This window comes from Lasioglossum baleicum, chromosome 18 (assembly GCF_051020765.1).
Source record: "Lasioglossum baleicum chromosome 18, iyLasBale1, whole genome shotgun sequence".
NCBI lineage: Eukaryota > Metazoa > Arthropoda > Insecta > Hymenoptera > Halictidae > Lasioglossum > Lasioglossum baleicum.
Window position 1 is genome coordinate 7,066,768 of NC_134946.1, and position 21,611 is coordinate 7,088,378.

The following is a 21,611-nucleotide window of genomic DNA, read 5'->3' on the forward strand; positions in this document are numbered from 1 at the left end:
TATTTCATGATAGCCTCTTCATGCCATATACAAAAGGTTTATCCTCTCATTGTTCGATAAAGCCAATTTGAACAGAATGAGCAGTTTGCTTTTGATGACCGATGATATGTTACGTTTAAACCGAACGCTGCTTCGTGTGTGTCATTATCGTTTCCAAGAAAACCAGAGAGAGAGAGGCACGTTATGTTGTTTATCTGAAACTCTTTAAATTGCATGGATATACACACTCGCAAACGAACGTGATTAAAAACTGACGGAATATATCTTTCATTGTTCACACATCTTACAAAGATGAATGGCATTTTTATATATGTATACAAAATGTATGATATATCAAAATCGATGGATCAGGTGTCTTATGTAGACACCAGTTGAAAATAATGTCTGTGTTCTTGAAATCTTTCGATCTTTCGACTGTTTCAAATTTTTGTAATAAATTAATTAGAGTCATTCGCAATAATATTCGGACACTCTTAAAAAGATGATAACTTTTTTATTATTGGACCGTATACGACGTGGATCTTTTTGAGAAATTGGAGAGTTCCAGAGAAAATACCAAAAGTTGTCTTTTACTACCGTCTAAGCGGCACGCAATTCTCGCGAAGTTGTTACTCTCGCGTGTCCTGCAGAGCAAAATTTCCTGCATACCTGTCTTCATTTTTCAAATAATTACAAATGACACAACGCCGCGACGTCCCTTTGAATACATAACATACATATGTGCCATCGGACAATTTTTTCTTTTAAATGTTTACTCAGTTTGATTTCACTGTGACACTTCGTACCGTGCACTTTTATCATACATATATTCCACATTGAAAAGAATCCTTTCAACCGAACAAAAGAATAAATAACGTGAGAAAGTGCCTTTTGTAATCAAAATCACCGGAATTGCTTATTACCGCTTTCCGGTATTGCCAACTAAATGAAAACCATCTTAAAACTTTTATCGCGCTGCTGATTCTCTCGAATCTGCAGTTATAAATGATTTCATGTTTACCCTCGGTTATATTAGAGTTATTCCATACAAAATATGTACGTTCGTTGAAGACCTTTAGCTATATTTTAATACTTTTTTGTATCTATACTTTTGAAGAAGAAAGGAGCATAATGTATTTTGTAAAAACATTTTGAGGACTAATACACGAAATACCAAGATATATTAGGTCGGAAAGAAAGTTCCTGCGGTTTTTATTATAAAATCAAAATAACAAAAACCGCAAGAACTTTCTTTCCCACCTAATAGTTCGATAAATGTAAATCGTAAATTCATCTTACAGACTCACCCTAACTAGTACATAGTTAGTAGATGATTGCATACATACATAGGTTCGTGCCCGATTTTCATAGATGTCGCAAACTGTACTGTACTGCGGAGTGTAAAAAAGAATTATACACCCGTCCCTCAATTTACGCGGCACTTTTTTACGCGGCAAATTTACCTCAATTTACGCGGAACTTTTACCTAAATTTACGCGGAAAGGAAGGAAAACATTAGGAGAGTAGTACACACAACATTATTCGCGTAAATCAAATCCACGTGGAACGGATATTCGCGTAAATTGAGGGACGGGTGTATTGTATAATAGTTATGATATAGAGTTGACAAATAATGCTGTATTCTTTCAAATTTAACAATTGAATTTTATTTTCAAATCAGACACGAATTTATGCAATCATCTGATACAGTTAGGGACAATTAAGTGGACACCCTTAAAAATCGCATGAACTTTTTAAAATTGGTTCAAACGACTTGAATTTATTTAAAATGTTAGACCGACCAGTTTTCTGGAGAATGATGAAACAAAAAATTGTTTAGATTGCAATTGGTAGAAATCATACAATATTTTAAAAAATGATGTTTTGTCAAGTTTTTTATCTGAGCCTATAACGATAGTTTAAAAATGCGTGTTGTAGGTTTCGGTAACTTGTATGCATACCGAAAATTTTATCAAAATCTGTCAACATTGCAATGAGCTACATACGTTTAAAGATGAGTGTCATTTTCAGGGCATTTCGCCCTTTCGTGATCATCTTTAACCTTTGCAGCTCATTGCATCATTAACCGATTTCAATGAAATTATCAGTAAATTCAGCAAAAGTTGAATCACACTCGAGATTCTCTTTCCTGTGATGGATTTTTTCTGTTTCTTACATTTTTGAAGAATTGGTTACTGTGTAATCACCCTTTATATGATCCTATGTGTTTATGTTCATTAAGCATTCTTGAATTTACGCTTTTCAAAGAAGTATTTATATGGATAAATAAAATAAACTGGCTTAATAGGAAAGTACTTTCCTAAAATGTTGTGAATAAAAAGAATGTTTTGATAATATGCAGTTCTAAAATATTTACAAGTTTCAAGCAGCGGTTAATTTGGTGTTTTAGAGTTGAATGATGTTGAATTGGAGACACGTACCTAAAACAGACAAAAGAGTAAACTGTTATAGATTATTCAAGTCTCTCCGTTTAGTATTATAACATATTTAAAAAATGTAGATTTCAATTCTACGAAAGTATGTAAGAAGTAAAGTGAAATTCATCTCGACGTGTTTACGATGTAAACATCGTCAAAAACTCGATTAAAAAAGGAGGTGCAATAAAATTTATCAATGGAGATAATAGTTTACTTGTTTTATCTGTTTTTAGTCTCTAAATTCTTCTAGGAAAATGTAAAACCAAATAACGTTCGGTGGTCTAATCATAAGTTAGTTGGAAAAAATTATCTTTGAAGTAAAAATAAAATCGGTTCTTAAACTATACGTGCACATTTATTTTAAAATTAACACTAGCTGTGCTAAATATGTCAAAATGACTTTATTTCAATTGTTTTGCAATTTTTGAAGTTATTAAAATGTTTTCATGAAGAATACTTTAACAAGCTTCTTTATTCATGCCTATATTATAATAAAAATTTAACATTTTAATAAATCTGACCGTTTCACTTTTATAGAGTAAGATGTATTGGTCGCAGGTAAACTTGTCGAAACGTTACTTCTTCTCGGATTTTGATGTCATAATTCTAAACAACTTTTCCTATACATACATATATATAATAGGTGGTCTCTTTTAGTATTTTAGATATTCGCAAAAATATTTTTTTAGTTCGAGTTGGGTCTAGGTTGGGTTTAACCCTTAGCTGTCTAGCCAGTACCATTATTCAAAATATTGTTTACATTATTATTGTATTGTAGGAGGTATTATACCAGTTTTTCATATTCTCGGTCAGAAGAAATCTTTAATTTTCGAGTTCAAACAGCTCCGAGTGCAAAGGTTTAATATAAAGAATATAACTGCACTGTTTATTACATATTATTCTCGATTATTATTAATAGAAACTAGAAAAATTTCAACGCTTGTGACGTTTCGACAATTTTTCCCAGTCGTGTTTAGTGCATGGTAGTTCTAGTGTGCAAAAATAAATTAAGTTGATAGTACTTTAACTACACTGTCCACAACACTAATACCGTGCTTCGAATAAATATCTTAATTCTCAAAATAAATTGAAAAATGAGCCACGAAATCGATGCGTTAAAGGTCATCGCACTCTCTTTAAGAATTGTTTAACCCTTGGACCACGAACGATTTTTATATGTACATATACATATAACTTGCAATGCTTAGGACCGGTCACAGCTCTAATTAATAATTTTTAAAAATTTACTTTTGATGATACCTCGTGCATACACATTAGTCTTCCTCAATGAAACAGCTATTCAGTTAGTTTAATTGCCACAAATTGAGTACTTGAATGACAAATTTGGATGTTCCCTGTCAGAATAGACTCCGGCACAATATACGGAGGGTTGAACATGTTTTAAGGGCATATAACTATTATAGAAAAATACACCGTTGTAATACTATTATTTATGTATTGCTTTAAATCATATAATTTGTGGAAACTTACAGAATCGTTGCGCGTGAAAATGATTCGTATAGCTTTTCACCGCGTTAGATCAGAAAAATGTTTAAAGTTGAAAACACTCTATCGAAATGAAATCTCTCAAAGCCTGAGGATGATGGCGAAAAATGTCTTTTGTATTAGTGTTCGATAAATCAAAATCTACAACAATCACTTGCTGGTTATTGAAACACAACGAAATATCTGAATTTATCGGACAGCGTTATCGTACGCAACACATTTGTAGATTTGTAAATTCAAATAGAAAAGTTAGTTGAAATCGTACGTTGAATTGATAAATATGAAGAAACTATGCACGGCTGTCAAAAAAGATCTATGTATCACGCTTATCGCAAAAAATGCGGTAACTTGTTCCACTTTTGATTTCGTAAAAACCGTGCGCACAACACTTTGTTCTCATCCTATAATTTAGGCGCCACAGAGCAATGGCGTAAACACTTTTTGGTGGAACCACCGATTATTTGGACAACGGCAGACAGCAAACGGAGAAACATACGTCGTCGGGTACGAAAACGGCGATCATTCGCGGCTGCTTCCTCTTCTTCCGCGCCATCTTTGATTTCAGGTGGCCGGAAGGCGACTACTCAAACTTGAAGAATTACGGCGAAGAAACACACGAGCACGCGAACTAACCTAAATTCGAGGATAACGAGAGTCGTGCGAGAAGACGCTAAACTGGGAACTCGAACCGTTGACCAGATACGAGAAAAGGTGTATGCCTTTGTTCCTCAACCACGTCAGGTCGCCCCGGGTTAGCGTTTACATACATTAACCATGCTGATTTATGAAAATTTATGGATCACCATTTCCATGACGTGACCACAAAAACATTACGTCCGATAAAGTATTTTTATGTTTTACGTTTATTGAAGGAAAACAAAGGATCGAATACAATTTCTTCAACGTGTTGGGTACGTCACTTTTGATCCGACATCGACACATGCATATAATATTTTTTATAATACACTCGGTTCTGTTCTTGTACGATTTTCATTCAACGCGAATTAAAAGAAAATCTTCCGACACTCTTTCTGAGACACCTTGTATCCAGGTGTCTCGGCTCGGCGCGCCAACTGTCTATTCACCGACTGTGGCAACTCGCGTCTAGGTCGCGCTTTGATTGGTCGCGTTTTTCGTTAATAACTCCTAAACAAAGCCGCGGATAACATTTTTGCAAAGGAAAATGTCGCTTGAAATGGTCTCAGGAACCACCCCCTTTCGGGATTTTCACGAATTTTGGGACACCCTGTATATAAGTACAATAGTTCAATTTTCGATTTAAATGATCACCTATACCTAGACCGCGCACCTTCATGCAAAATAAAAATTCGCTACTTGAATTCTAACAAACTGGAGAAATGTAACAATATTTTCAAATTCTTCCAATGCTCTATAAAATCCGCTAATTGTAACTTAATCCTAAGCACTCGAATGGTGACCCTGAGTGACTCTGATAACAATTACATTATTAAATAAGTCGGTATCTAATCAATTACTAAACGTTTAGGTATTGTACGAGGTATCATACCAATGTCATATCCATAAAATTTTAAAAATCATAGAGAATGGAAATATTCTAGTTCGGAAGAGATGCTTCATTTTCGAGTTAAAATAGCTCCGATTGCAAAGGGTTAAAAGAAGAAGGGTGTAGGTTACCGTAAGTATGAATCATATATATTTTACTAGTAGCGTAATCAGAATGTTTTTAGGGTCTCTTTTTTTAGGGTAGACTCGTTTCCAGGATTGCAAGGGTGCGGGGTGCGCCATCTCATTTCTCGATAATGCAAAGATGGCGTTTTTCAGTAATCAAAAGCCCTCAATCGCCCTCAGAAGTCCTATTTTTACGTTTACGAGGCGTAATTTGCATTACTCGACAGCGTGTAGCTCGTAAACGTACAAATAGGACTTGAGATTGATCTTTTATCTAGCACTTTTGACTATACCGAAAAACCCCATCTTTGCATTATTGAGAGATGAGAAGGCACATCCCGGACCCTTGCAATCCTGGAAAAACGAGTCTACTCCCAGAAAGTAGACAGCTACTGATGAACCAGTTAAAATAAGAACATCTCCAAAGGTGAGATTTCCTATCTATCAACGATAAACGCGTGGCTATCATTTACGACGGTTACGTCAGACGCTTGCTCAATGAGTATATGGAGATACATATTTTTATTGTCCTATAAGCGATTATTGATGCAAGCAATTGCGCTGTACGCATTGTTTGATAATAGTCTACTTATGGACTGGTTTTACTTCAGATACGAAATAAATGTTCAGGAAAATTATGTTCCAAGAAAAAATGAAGTCAAAAGAGAGACTCGGCAAGAACTGTGAATATGTTGTCACGGTCATCATCAAACTGCGGATTTTATGCACTAACCAAAATTGGTACGTTCCATTTAAAGCAGTGGACGTATTTATATAAAAAATTTAAGAACATCAACGTATTTGTTTCAATTTAATAAAATAATTAAAACAAGAAAGAAGTTTTTGATATAGCTTCCGTGTCTTGGGATCGATGCAGACATTTTTTATTTAATTCAAAATATTGTTTGCATTATTAAATATATCGGTATCTAATTAGTTACTTGACTCCGGATTTTCATGTAAAATAAAGAATTTGTGCATCGATCGCAAGACACAGGAGCTATCTATATCAATTTATATGTATTTTGTATTAATGATTTTAATGTAGTGAAAATAATATATTAATACTCTTGAAGTTTTTTAATCTGTTCGCTGTTTTAAATTGCATCCGGAGTGTGCAAAATCCGGAGTATACTAGGGTAATTTCGGGATAGATGCACCATTGAGATAGATGCATCAGTTTTTATTGTGGCAATACTGGACGATTTTAAGCTGTATTTCGCGTGTCTTTTATTTGTCAAGTTTCATACTGAATGACCTGATATGTACAGGGAACAGTTGTTCAGAATGATGACCGCAGTCTATATTAATAATTGATAGTCGCGGTTTCTCGAGGATTCCAAGCTTTTTGGAATTGAATCTGAATTCATCTACATATGTATGTACCCTCGTTCCGACTGCTTCTGAAAGTGACTAACACACAAACTATCTAGCTGTTAGTAATGCAGGAACGATAGAACTATCGTTTTATTACCGATCTAAAGCAGCTGCGACAATGAAATCATTTCCTATGGATGGACGGAATACTCATATTTGCAACCTTTGTACTTGTGCGTAATAGAGCTCGCGTGGTCATATTAAATGTAGCCACATATGTCTTGATCGAATAACCCACTCACTCACACAATTACTCGCTTCCAATTGTGTGGAATTAAGTAAATAAGTTACTATCCTGGAACGACTTAAAAATTGATTGGTGGGTACGATTTCGTTGTTATTTTCAACAACAATCTGCAGTACTGCATCGCTGACAAAAAATATTTGACCAAACAAATAAAGTGATGATCACTAAAAATTAATCACATGTTGAATCTGGAAAATATTTTCCTTAGAGATAAATATATGTTAATGCTTTTGCTTTTGTATAAAATATATGTACATATGTGTAACTCTACACAAATCAAATTTTGCAAAAACTTTAACAGCTTATATCTCGATAACTATTTGTTTGCGACACATATGGTTCCTTTCAAATTTCTTCTATTCTCGATGAGTAGAACGTGTTGATGTAAAAACAAACTTTAACAACAATTTCTTTGGTGTAAACAATTATGCGGCAAGTGTTTTTAACAAATGTCCACCGACCCAGAGGTGTAGATTCATCTCTAGGACGGATGACCATTACTTTTTATACACCTTGTACACTGTACACTGTATAGCACCCACGGTGAACTGCACATTCGGCAACGCATGCTATTTGCACATAAACTTGGAATACTCGTGACCAAAGCCACCGAAACGATTTGTACCGTCTATGGCGAAGGAATGAAGACAGATAGTTTATTCTCCTGATATGGCTCTATCTGATTGCCAGTTGTTTAGGTCGCTGTATCATGATTTAACAGATACACGTTTTCAATCAATCGACGATATATCCAAAACTGCCACTAAGGATTTAATAGGTCAAAGTCGCCGAGTTTTTATCGTGACGATATACAGGATTTGTCACAAACGTGAAATAAGATTACTAACAACAATAGCGAATATTTCAATCAATCAGCCATTGTAATCATTTTTTTAATATAACCTTGATTTTACTCCAAAATCAACAGCGATTACTTCGCGGTACTGATCATTGAAATGCAAATATAAAGCTAAAAGTTAGACAATGTTGTTATTAGACAGCGGATTTTATGCATTTATAACAAAAATGAGTAGGTGTAATTCGACAGAGTGAAAACACTAGAAGAACTTAAAGACACTGTTATATTATTTTCGACCTATTAAATATATTAAAAAAGAAAATAGATTTCTATTTCGCCCCAGTTGATTACAAATGAGGTAGAAAAAATGTTTATTTTGCACAAAGATCTGCAAGATCCGCTATGTCAACTGATAAAATAAAAATTTCTGTAGACATTTTTTCCGAAAAAATATTATTATCACCTAGGTCAGTGTTTCTCAACCTTTTTTGGTTGACGGCACACTACACAAATATCTGGAATTATTTGCGGCACACCTGAATATAAAATATGTAAGAGTTGTACGATAAAAAAAAACAAAACAAATTATTTACTTACAAAATTTATTCAATGAGAGGGCTGAGACTGTTTTCTTGAACAAATTAAATCAAAACGAGGTTCCCCAAAGTTGCGATAATTACAAATACTACATATTTCAAAGTTACTTTAAAATCAAACACCCTTGCGGCACATTTGACAATCTCTCGCGGCACACAGGTTGAGTAACACTGACCAAAGTGCACGCATTAAATTCTGCAGTGGTGTTATTAATAATATAAACGGAATGTCGAAAATATAATTAATGCGAAATCACTGTTCATTCGCCAAATTCTGCATAAATAAAATACAATGCGCAAATTGTCTTAATAAAGTAGCCAGACGTGTGCCAAAGAAAGTTGGAAAATTGGCAAAAACGGACACTGATGCAGTCGATATTAGTTGTTATCGTCACTTTCGCGACGCGACGCGTTGCGACGCACACTGCGGCGGCCAAGAGGGCGATACATAATACGAAAACAATTTGTTTTGAAATATATTTTTTAACACGCCCATTCGTTTATAAACAATCACTCAAACAAAATAAATAAGTCATCATGAATTTAAAAAGATTTATGAAAGTCTTTTTTTTTTAGTTATAACAAAATATCGGAAAAACAAACAGAATAATTCAGCATTTCGCGAGTATCAATATAACATGTATTTCTCTAAGCTGTGTGCTAAATGTATGCAATATTTTACATGTTCCTCTAGTATACTATAAATTTCTATTCTCTTTATAATAAATATACATATACGAACATCGTTGAAATTGCACTTTAAGAGCAGGATTCGAAAGCAACAGTTATTTTCCAGTTTAAAAAAATGTCGTTCGAACTTATCTGTTTCATTTTACGCAATTATTACTCTTAAAAACTTTTTCAAAAAATATTTGTATTATTCCTTAGAAGCGTACATTAAAAAAGTTAAAACTAGTTGTACGTAACAACATATAATATCGTAACAAATAAAATAGTAATTAATAATTTCAATGTAAGTATCGCACAGAAAGGCCATTTTTTTCTCTGTAAATAAAATGCTTCTATATCTTAAATGAAATACCTCACAGAAATTCTAAAATATAATATAATATTGGGTTGGAAAACGAAGGTTCGTAGCGTTTTTAAATGAAAATTCAAAAATAAAATTAAGACATTTATTCATAGGTTTATTCAAGAAACTGATCAATTACCTCAAAAATGTCAAAAAGTAATTGAACAGAATAAATCTATGAATAAATATCTTAATTTTATTTTTGAATTTTAATTTAAAAACGCTACGAACTTTCGTATACAATGTATATTATATATATATTTTTCTGAATTATATGCATATGCATTAACTTATTATTATGTTCTTTAACTCTCCCACATCAGTGTGACTTGTATTTTCAAGAATGTTTCTTGACCCATTTGCGTCGAAATTTTCTTGAAAAAGTTTCGCATGTAATAGATTCCAATAGAGCTTATGAAAAAGTCTCAGAGTTCTGTCGAGCCGTGCTCGAAACTTTTCAACGAATTTTCCGCGTAAAAATTCGCTGTTTTGCATCGGTCGAAAAACATGGAACGTTTGTTGACGAAACTCTTCCATTAATTTTCCGTGAATTGAGGCCACGTCTGGCAGTCCCGCCTTCTTTTTTCGCAAAGTCGTCAAGGAACGCACTTATCCGTGTATTTCCATACAATTATTTTTGTTATCGAGGCCGTTGTACGGGAATTCAGAGGAAATTTTGGTGATGCAGCGCCTCGTGATAAAAAAAGTCTCGGAGTACATACCGACGGAACACGTGCACACGCTCACCAACGAAATATACATAGGTATGTAGTTTACGACAAAAATACAACGCCCACCCTGATTTCATGTTGACTTTGAATAGTTATGTGGACAAATTAAATTGAGTTTTTTCAATTAACCCTTCGATGGCGGAGACCGGGTCATGTTTAGGACAAACATGAGTGGGCGTGGTTTAAAACAGTAAAACATTAGAAAAATTTAAAAATACTGTTACATAATTTTCAGCCTAATAAACATATCAAGAAAGAAAATAAATTTCTATTTCATTCCAGTTTGTTGGAGTTCGGCTAGAAAATTATTATTTTGCATAAAGATCCGTTGTCTGGTAATTAGACCGCGGATCTTTATGCATTTATGGCTTCTAAAAATATTCAAAAAATGCTAGAATATAAAATTCCACAGAATTTAATACGATTTTTACTTATTTCGAATCTATAAAGGCTACTACCACTGAAAATAAGATCTTATTTGTTCCCACTTTTTTGAAATTTGCCTACAGAAATTAAAAATTGCATAAACATCCGCAGTCTACTGATAATAAAACTCAAATTCTTGCATAAAATCCTAATAATGTGTACACAATTATTAATTACAGTAATAATTAATAATTTCGATATAAGAGTATTGAACAGACATTGGCCATTTATTTTTCTCTGGGAAAGTCTAATTTTTCTAGAATAACGGGTAAATAAAATTGAAATACCTACATACATACAGTCTCAATATTTTTGTGACCGACTGTACTACCACAGAAATTCTAAAATATAACAAAACATTGGGTTGGAACAAAAGTTCGTAAATTATAAATAATCATGTATACAAATGTATATTGTATATATGTATAGACATATTTTTATGAATTATATGTATATGAACTTATTATTATGTTCCTAAACCGTTCCCCTAAACCCTTAACGACAGATCATAGGAATCATTTTGGAATCAATTTACAGGAAGAACTTCAAAACGAGCTATGTACTTTGGGGGTGACACTAAAATGGCAATCATACTTTGTCCTAGAGATTGTAATACATTATACAAGATGATTATCTCACACAACTGGGTCAAGCCTTAACTTTAAATCGGTAGAGGCTACAACAAAATCCCATTAGATTGGTGCATCACGCGGTGCATATGTCCGTTTCAAAAATAGAACCATTTCAAGAATTTCAAGGTCGTCTATATCCTTTTAATAGGATAGATTTATATTTATTAGGATAAAATAGATGTGATATTTCTTTATTATCTATAATAATAATAATCTTGGGAGCAGTCGTACTAATTAGATAATTAAAAAAGAAATTTTTACTGAATAAATTGCTAGAATTTCAGTTTTATTATCAGACAATGGATATCATTATGCAAAATAACAATTTTCTAGCCGAATTGCAACAATCTGGAGTGAAATAGAAATAAATTCTTTCTTAATATGTTTGGTAGGTTGAGAATAATATAACAGTATTATTAAATTCTTCTAATTACTACTTTAAATTACACCTACTCATTTTTGTCAAAAATGCATAAAATCCGCTGTTTATTTATTATCATAGCGTTTTCATTTTTTATCGTTATTTGAATACGCATTTCTAGTAGTTTTCAAGATGTTTTAACTGCTTCGAGTCTTTAAATTTCATTTTCTAGTAATCACATTGTTTAATATTTCGTATTCATTATTTTCTCGTCGAGCCCTTTCACTTAAAAATTTTGACACAATTAAAAAACTATATGTGTTATCAATATTTTATATTTACACTACAGAAGTAGAATACAAAACAAATATGTCATATTAACTCTTTTATTTATTTGTTCAAGCTGATACACCATTATCATCGCGTATTATTAACATGTCAGTATGAAATGAAAATATGATACTCTTTTATTGAAGAGATCTGATTGAAACATTGAAACATCGGAAAATTGTGTATTTATGAATGGTACTATACATTCATCATTAGACGATCTGGTATGACTACTTTTTGCGTTGAGTCTTCAGCAAATGATTACTTAAATCTTATAATGAAATGCATTTTGAAATATTCTAAAGACGCTAGATATGCGCGTAGACAGATAGTCTAAAAAATAGACTTGCAATTAATTAACCTAGATGAACCGATATGGGTGACCTGGATATTCAAGGCTGTTACTAAGAAAATGGTATAAGCGATGCTTATCTGGAATTGATAAAGTAGAAAAGCTACATAAAAGTCTGGGGCTGTTATTTCACAGGTCCAAAACCAAAAATCTAGGAAATTGTTTAATCTATTTGAATTTTTTTTAATGTGTACCTCTTGTACTGTTGTGGGCATAGAAGGACTGCAAAGTGCAATAGTTTGTCATAAATAAGATGTTTTGCATACATGAAAACTGAAAGAGATATGCCTGGCATAAAGAGCGAGTAAGTATATATGTAAAAATAGTATGTAAATGGCTAAAAATGCCGTTATACATAGTTCTAAACGAACGTTTGTACAACAGTTCCGAACAGTTGAGCTTTATTTGTTATATATTTCTCCTGTAATTTCACTAGCAGAAATATTATGTCAATTTTTAAACTTATCGGTAACTTAAAAAATATACTTTATCATAAGAGAGAAACTAATTCTTTCGTACGTTGTATTAAATATCGGTAGAATTTCAAATGTACAAGCACAATTAAAACAATCTGATAAATTAAAAAATTTCGGGTTTAATACCTGCATATTCAAAAATGTTATGTTAATAGATCATATCACCATGGACAAATAAATCAGATTACCCAAAAACAAAACAAAACGTTCTTGGAAAGAACAACTGTAGATGTTAAAAATCATGAAATATATGTAATATTTCTAAAATTTACTATCTTTAAAAATCGTTACACAGTCGACACAAATGAATTGTGTACATAGACTATAGATAATACCAACTATCTCTCTCTCTCTCTCTCTCTATTCCTCAATCAAGTATTTACTTATTTTATTAGTGAAAGAAATAATGAAAATTTTGATTATATTCTTTTTAAAAAAAAATTGGCTCTATCGATTTATGTGTGCGCGTGTATTTTCTTATCTTCCAACGTGTGACTTTTACACTGCCATTTTTCCTGAGTTCTACATATACTTTTTACCTATGGTCGCATGAGTAATTACGTTTGATCTTTAAATGAATAAAGTTGTAGTTTAATGGTTTATTACTAAGAACGAATTATGTAAATAACTGTAATATACATAATACATAATACATATTATGTATATTATGTAATATACATAACTAACTTATGTAATAACTTAATTATAAACTAATTAATAGTAAATTACTGAAATATATAGTATGTAATATCTCTTAACATACAATAATATTGCCCTGCGTTATTACAGACAACCAACACATCGATCATGTTTGTGTCGCACACGAGTCTACGCGTGGCACGCGAGATGTTTAATGAAGATGAACTTCGTTCCGCAAGGCCGTCATGGTCATCAGGTAACGAATTCTCTATCTTTGAGTATCTGTCGTTTCAAATTTTTGTAATGTTTATAGTTTATACGAAACAATTCATAGTTGACAACCAGGTCTATGACAAAACAATTCATAGAGTATGTTACTTTCCATGATGCACTTTATTAAAACTAATATTGCCATTTCGGGATTGTCATTTCGACAGCAGAAATATGATGAAATTCATAAATGAATTGACGATTCTTTCTTTTCTTTACAGCTTTACAAAAGAAGTGAAAGTAAAAGAAGTAACGTAATTTGTAATGTCTACGTATAAATAATAAGTTGCTTACAAGTAATCTGCTCGTGGACTACAGATTACTCGGAGACCAAACTGCTTACAGCTGCATTAGTTTAATTTCTTTAATATATTGAATGTCTAACATCCGTAAACATATTGCATGACTGCCATGTTAGCAATACTGCCGATATCAGCAATAATTGTGACGTTGGGTCAATACAGATCTATTTTACATTCGAGTTTCTATTATCGGATCGATCGTTTTCTATTACAAATCCGTTCTATTTTTTAAAGGTAATTTCAACCTCGTGATGCGTCGATATACAAATTCTTATGAATTTTTATGAAATTCAGAACTGAAGCTTTGATCGATCGTAAATTGCAATCTATTGGCATTTCGCAGCTTGCAACCAAATAACACAAAATTACCAAATATTGCGTCATCCATATGTGGAACACGTGGCCGTCAACATGATAATAGTAAATTCGAATTCTTTTAACAGCGGTTAAACATTGTTGCAAGATAAGTATACTGTAAACATTACATAATTGCAATAGTGAATTGCACTTTATACCATGCTAAATTAATCCTTATTAAGTAGTTGCGAACAAGAATAAATATTAGCAACATGGACAAATTGTGGAGGACCGCAAGATATTTTAGCTTTAATACGATCATCATTAAAAGTACTTATTGCAGTTGAATTCCATTATTTTATCATAATTCAATGATGTAGTACAGTAATTGACTTCGAATGAAAATTTTACGAACTACATACAACGTTTAAAACAAAGATAACTGGCATAGTAGAATACAAACGTTATTATAACTTTTCAGAAAATGCAGCCAGAAATCGTGAAATAAATATGATCATAACTAAATATGATCTTTTTTTAGAAATGCTATACATATATTTCAACTCCTAACTTGTTGCAATTTTACAGATTGTTTCCATTTTACTAGAAAGTACTTATTGCAGAAGAATTCCTTTAATTTATAATTATTCAATGGCGTAGTACAGTAATTAACTTTGAATGAAAATTTTATGAACTAAAATGTTCAAGATCTACTGGCGTAGAGTAGAATAAAAACGTTACAATAACTTTTCATAAAATGCAGTCAGAAATCGCGACATAAATATGATCACAACCTTGTGAGGCTTTTTCGAGACTGGTGTCATTTTTTCTCAGATTGTTTGTTTCCATTTTACTTAATAAAAATATATGATATGGATCTTGCAAAATGAGTACTTACGAAATCTAAGGTAATACTTCGATAATAAAATTATCGCCAACAGATTCGCAAAACACAAAGATCATGTGTACAAGATATTGAGAATTTTCGTTACATATCTCGAGTCGTTCTGCATTGGACTCGCCGCAAGAGTCGTTATCTGCTGCTTTTAACAAAAATTGACGTTCCACGTAAAAATATAAACATGATCCTCATATCTCGGCAATGGTCACGCTCAAAATGAATGTATGCATAGCATTATTTCCATCAATATTATATTAACTATTCTAAAAGAAAGCACACAGTATTTTCTTTCTAAATTTTCAAAAAAGGAAAATACTTCTGACGATATAATTAATTATAAACGCGACATGTTGTGCATTTGAGATTAACGTTATCGAATAAATACCTTCTACATTAATCAACCGATATCATTCATTATCAGACATTTATCATTGTTATCAAAAAATAATTAAAAACCGAGATATTTGTCTTTGTGAATGTTCTAAATAAAATAATAATCATTGAGTCTGTCTTCTTCATTTCAATGTTATTTAAAACACGTTTATACCGCATCTAAATTTCCAAATATGTAATCTGTCTTGCTTATAATTTCGTAGATCTACATACGAGAAACAACATTCTATGCAATAAAAAAAGATAGCAAACCGCTGATAAAAAGTCTAAGATTTTCTGCAGAAATGACTGTACCTATCAAAGAGTTTACTCTGTACGATTCAAAATAACGAGAATCTTTTTCTGTGTGGGTCGCTACAAGGATTCACGGCAATAACGTATTTTTGACAATAAGGTCATTTACATGACGCGATGACGTTCGGTCAAAGGAGAGGCGTTTTTTTTATCTTTCTACACGTATTTGTTTTAAACGCGTCTTTCGAAGGTGTTTGCGTTGTGCCAACTTCGGACAGATAAAAATAGTCACTCACTGAGTATAAAATAATGTCTATCTTAAGAAAACTGTTCCAAATGAAGCAAATATATATAGTTGCACCATAATATTCACGCCATTCTTCAATTAATCTAGAATAGCGATGTTTATGTTTTACATTTTTCATAATCAGCTTGAAGAAAACCAGAATTAAATCAAATTTCATATTCTTGATTAACGATAATTTCGAAAAGTGACATGTTAAATTTTAACAGAATTTTGTAATTACAATAATTGAAAATCAACGAATTTTTAATAGTAAAGCTATTGTCATGTATAACATTAACGTTTAAATTAATTGTGTTATGTTTACGAACACTATCTTGTTAATGTACGTAGTTTATAATGTAGTACACATTTAACAAAATTTATAATAAAACAATATCTTAATTAAAACTACATTATAATATAAAAGAAAATAAATTTTGGGTTCCATTTACTTTTATCATTTGTGCATCACATGTAAACAAAAGAGTATGCACGTCATATATACCTCAGATATAAATGAAATATTAAATAATAAATTAAATAAGTTAATTAAGGCTGAATTAGCAGCTTCCTTGAATTTTTTCTTGATAAAAACGAAATATATTGTGCACTTCAAGAAATTTTTCTTCTACGATGGATGGTAAACGTTTATATGTATAGAACTAATATTCTCTATATGTATATTGTATTTTCTTAACCACTTAATACTGATTCAATCTATGCTACTTCTGTTCAATCTCTATATTTGTAATATCACATCAGACTAATAGTGAAAATATAAACAAAATTTAGAAAATACGAATATCATTCAATTTATCTAAGTTGTAATGAAATATTATTCTTATTAACCCTTTGCACTCCTAATTATTTTTCAATTTTGTTGCCAACAAGTCCCTATTATTCGACATGTTCTATTTCTTTACTTCGAAAGACAGTTCCTTGACTGCTACTTATTTGAAACAATTTTATTTACTAATTATATTCGATATAACTCTCAAACTTTGTTGTAATTTATATTTGTGGAACTTATATTTGTTTTCAATTAAAAAATAAATAAAGGAAGAACCAAATACATATAAGAACCCTTTTTATTTACATTGTTCTTTATCTGATGTTGAGTCGCACACTATACAAAGGAGTGAAAAGGGTTAAACTTGTTCTAAAATATGTTTTTAGCGCATTAAATAAATATTGTATGTCACCATGTACATCATTGGTACACATGGCACGGAACGTGTTAATAAAGCAACTCCGATAAGCACAGTTGCGGGAAAAATTGTAACGACGAGAGGTTAAACTAGTTCCAGGTGCATATTATACAAATTGATTAATATTTCAATATAAATGTAAAATGTAAAATAAACCCAAAATTTAATTTGTACTATGAATAAAAAAAAGTACCTCTTGGGTAAGTTCGGCTGTAGCAGCTGGTTCATCGGGACTTCGCGAAGAAGTCGGCGGATCGGGAGATGTCACATTTCTATTTGATTCTGTCAAAATACTGGGTCCTGCTGCAGCGGTATCTCTTGTTGTTTCTTCGACATTCAACAAATACGCATGGATGTCGTTCAATCCTGAATTTATTCTGTTATATCTTCCTAGTGAATTTAAATCTTCGAATAAATCTCTTTCATAGTTTAGAAGCACCGAGTCTAGATTTTTTGGATGAACAAACATAGGTCGATGGACAATGGTGTGTGCATCTGTATGCCATCCGGAGCCATTATTTAAATCCAGAGAGCCTACGCCAATGGTTTGAATATCCAAACCCAAGTAGGACTCTGGATCTACTCGTAACAAAGATAGTAACAGCGCAAGCTGGAACAGTTCCTCGCTGTACAATTTCTTTAAGCATAACATTTTGTTGCTGTTTAATTGAATCACCTACAGTTATGAAATATATCTATGGCCAATAATAAATTAACGTATTGTCACAGAGGCTTGGCAGTGATATTACGTAGAAAAACTTTGTAAGCTGTCATGATAGAATAATAGCTCATGTTGAAACTTTTTCCTTTGTTTAGTTTTGAACACTGTATATCAATTATATAGCTGCTTGTGCTTGAATCTTTGAAATCACACTACAATTATGTATATTATCCTTCGAATGTGCACACAGAATCGAAAACAATTCTTCCTCGGTTTATTCTCGTCTGAATTTCGCACTTCGGTCTTTTGTTTTTCACGTTTAATGAAACGAACATGGATCTTAAACGAAGTTACAAAGCACACAGTTGTTGGAGCCGCTGCTGGAGCAACTTATTCGATAGACTGTCCGAATGAAAATAAAGATTCGGAGTTCTCTTTAAACAAGTATAGGTCAGTTACTCGGATATAAAAATAACCTCAAAACACACACTAGCCACGTCAAACTTTGGTGCACCTCGCGTTACATCCTACGCGCGCCTTCGATTTTATTTGACAATTCCATATAGTAATCCGTTGAATCAGTGGCGACGTTTCTTCCCCATTGTCACGCCAGGCCAGATATTATGAAATGTAACAATTTCGATCAACTAGTTGAAATTGACAGATCTACAGATGATACCGGGTCTCGAACTGCTTTAAATTTCTTCCTGATAGCTATTCGAGGCCCGCGGCAAGCGCCAGTAACCTCTTTCGTTAAATCATCTTGCTTCGACGATGTTAGAATTCGAACGATGATAACGTTAAATTAATACAATAGAGTGCATTTCACGGAGAACAAACTAGTACACCTTGCTGAGAGAGATCGCTCGCGATATGTGACTCAGCACTCACTCCGACAATGTCGTTTCTCAGGGCCGCCGCAAGCGTATGTTTCTCCCTTTTTGCCTCTGTTGACAGGTGATTCGTTCAGCTTTCAACTCATTCACTTTACTTGTTTAATACTTGACATTTATTTCTATTATCGTCTACGCGACATTAACCCCTTGCCCTACAATATCGTGCCTGACTCGTGTGCTAAAAATTCCGAACAAAGTATAATAAATATGTGTGCTACCGAAATAAAATTCTACTTTGGTTTTTAACACAATCTAATAAATATATGTGTGTACTATTAATTTCCTTTAAACCGAAAGAAAATTCTACTTTGGTTTTGTTAATGTACAATGGATATAAATTTTCTCCTTTTTTAAGAAATTACGAACAACAAAAAAGTTCTAATCACTAAAACCGTAAAATAAATCGTAGGGCAAAGGGTTAAACTTCTTCAAATATGCGTATCCGTTTCTGATATACCGATCAAGAGAAACTAGGCATGCATCAATGGTTGCGCAGCCGATAATTAAACCATTTTTAAGTATATTTATAAACATACCGGTAATAACACTGCACTTAAACAAGTACAATGGTCGGTGGTCAACTGTTGATAAGACAAAAATTACACCAACTGTCGTGATACGTAGGTATGGAGGCATATACACATATTTTCCCATTCGATTTGAATTGGAGAATGATAATGCTGCATTGAAATAGATCGTGTAACGTCTTTATATAACGATACATTCGTTTGCATCTCTGCTCGTATTAATTGAAAAACGATTTGCTTATTACGTAACGGGTTCTTCAGGCTCTTTTTAGTTTTTTCATTTATTATCTCAATTTATAATAACTATATATAACAAAAATATTATATGTATATATATATAACAAAAAAAGAATGAAGATAAAGTTCCATTTCACTCCAGTTTGTGTTGCAATTCAGGCAGAATGTTTTTATTTTGCATAAAGATCCGCTGTCGAATAATAACCCATTTGAATTCAATCTTAATTTATTTAATAGTGTACTTCGAATTTCAAATTCTTTGGAGTACACACGATATTTTGGAGTCGATTTACTTTGGAGTCGATTCACGATATTTTAATATTGTAATTAGACTGCGGATGTTTATGCATTTTCCAATTTTTATAGATAAATTTTAAGAAAGTGAAATGAAGTAAAATCCTATTTTTAATGTGAACAGCCTTTGTAGATCTAATTGTAGAACAGATAAAAATTGTACAAAATTCTATCGAATTTTATAGTCTATAGCCTTTTTCGAACATTTTCATAAGCCATAAATGCATAAAGTTCCGCAGTTTAATTGTAATATTCTTCGTTAGTATACACTAGACTGCAAATGTTTATGCATTTTTCAATTTCTGTAGAAGAATTTTAAGAAAGTGGAATAAAATAGCCTTTTTAGATCTGAAATAAATTAAAATCGTATCTAATTCTGTCGAATTTTATATCCTAGCATTTTTTGAAAATTTTCAGTAGCCATAATTGCATAAAGATCCACAGTCTAGTATATACATACATACGCGCGCGCGCGTGCATATAGTATATATATATATATATGTACACTTCCATTATACATTAATTTTCCAATCGACGATCAAATTATGCAAATATATACAAACTAAATAAAATATGAGAGCTTAGGGGAAAGTATCGTTGTTTCTTACATATTTATTAAAACTGCAGTATACAGATTGATTGTATATATACATATACACTACATTGTTGAATTTCCAAAACCCTGGTCGAGGAAAATCAAGAACATATGCCAACTCTGTCGTAAGTTTTTCATATACGCGTATACATGCCTATAATGGCATAAATGCATTAAACAAGCACCGTACGTACGACACATGCAAATTAAGTTCATAGGTGAAACGCGATGATAACTGCGGCACAGTGTACAGTTGTACAACACTTTCCGGACAAAGAATCGTCTATCTCTGTCGATAACAATGTCGCGGAAACAAAAGTAAAGGAAAAGACTTTTCGAAAGACGGTTTAATGTGATGCACGCATACCGCCACTTGATAACGCGTATTTTTCAAGGTGCCGATGAAACACGCGATTCAAATTACAATAAGAAAACTTTGGCCGCAATCACGTTGACACGTTTCGCGCGGTTGCCACGTTTGTTAATCACTAAGCAGACGCGTGAGTAATCAAACAATTCGCCACAAATGCTGTGGACGTAAGTACACGGCTGCGCGTGTCCGTTCTATGTATCTATATGCAGTGTATATTTTCTTATATGTACTTTATCTACTCACGTTATGTATAAGTTTCGTTGATTTTAAATGCGCTCCGTCGTTGTAAGGTGACAATGATGTCATCCGCGGCAAATCTTCCGTTTCGATCATATTACAGTGTTTCTTTCAATTTTTCAATCTCAAAATATGCATCGGACGAACTTTAACAGAAATTAGCTGGGTAACGGCGAAAACCGACTGTATACCGATGACTAAAAGAATGGAAGTGAAATACATTACGTCACTGAACTCGAAGAAGCACTCTCACTTTGTTCGATCACTCTGTGGAGATACATCGCGAGTTAACTTTCCAAAGGTTCTATCACGTGTCAATGACAATTCT

General features: G+C 32.6%; 1 protein-coding gene across 10 annotated transcripts in view; it reads right to left on the minus strand.

The window, feature by feature from the left end:
• The window catches only part of Cnc (NFE2 like bZIP transcription factor cap-n-collar), a 184,870-nt gene extending 163,339 nt beyond the window's left edge, over positions 1-21,531 (minus strand). The window contains exons 1-2 of one of the 10 annotated variants that reach the window (XM_076442748.1): positions 21,290-21,370; positions 2,357-2,420 (exon numbers count right to left, since the gene is read on the minus strand). Coding sequence is in view for 6 of the 10 variants with exons in the window: in XM_076442740.1 (XP_076298855.1) it covers positions 17,657-18,115 (459 nt within the window). In the remaining 4 variants the exon portion in view is untranslated. Of the gene's footprint in view, positions 1-2,356; positions 2,421-3,908; positions 4,371-4,419; positions 5,658-17,656; positions 19,154-21,289 lie in introns of those variants that run through there. The other 9 variants (XM_076442744.1, XM_076442749.1, XM_076442750.1 and 6 more) reach the window with 9 other exon arrangements.
• Between the last annotated feature and the right edge of the window lie 80 nt (positions 21,532-21,611).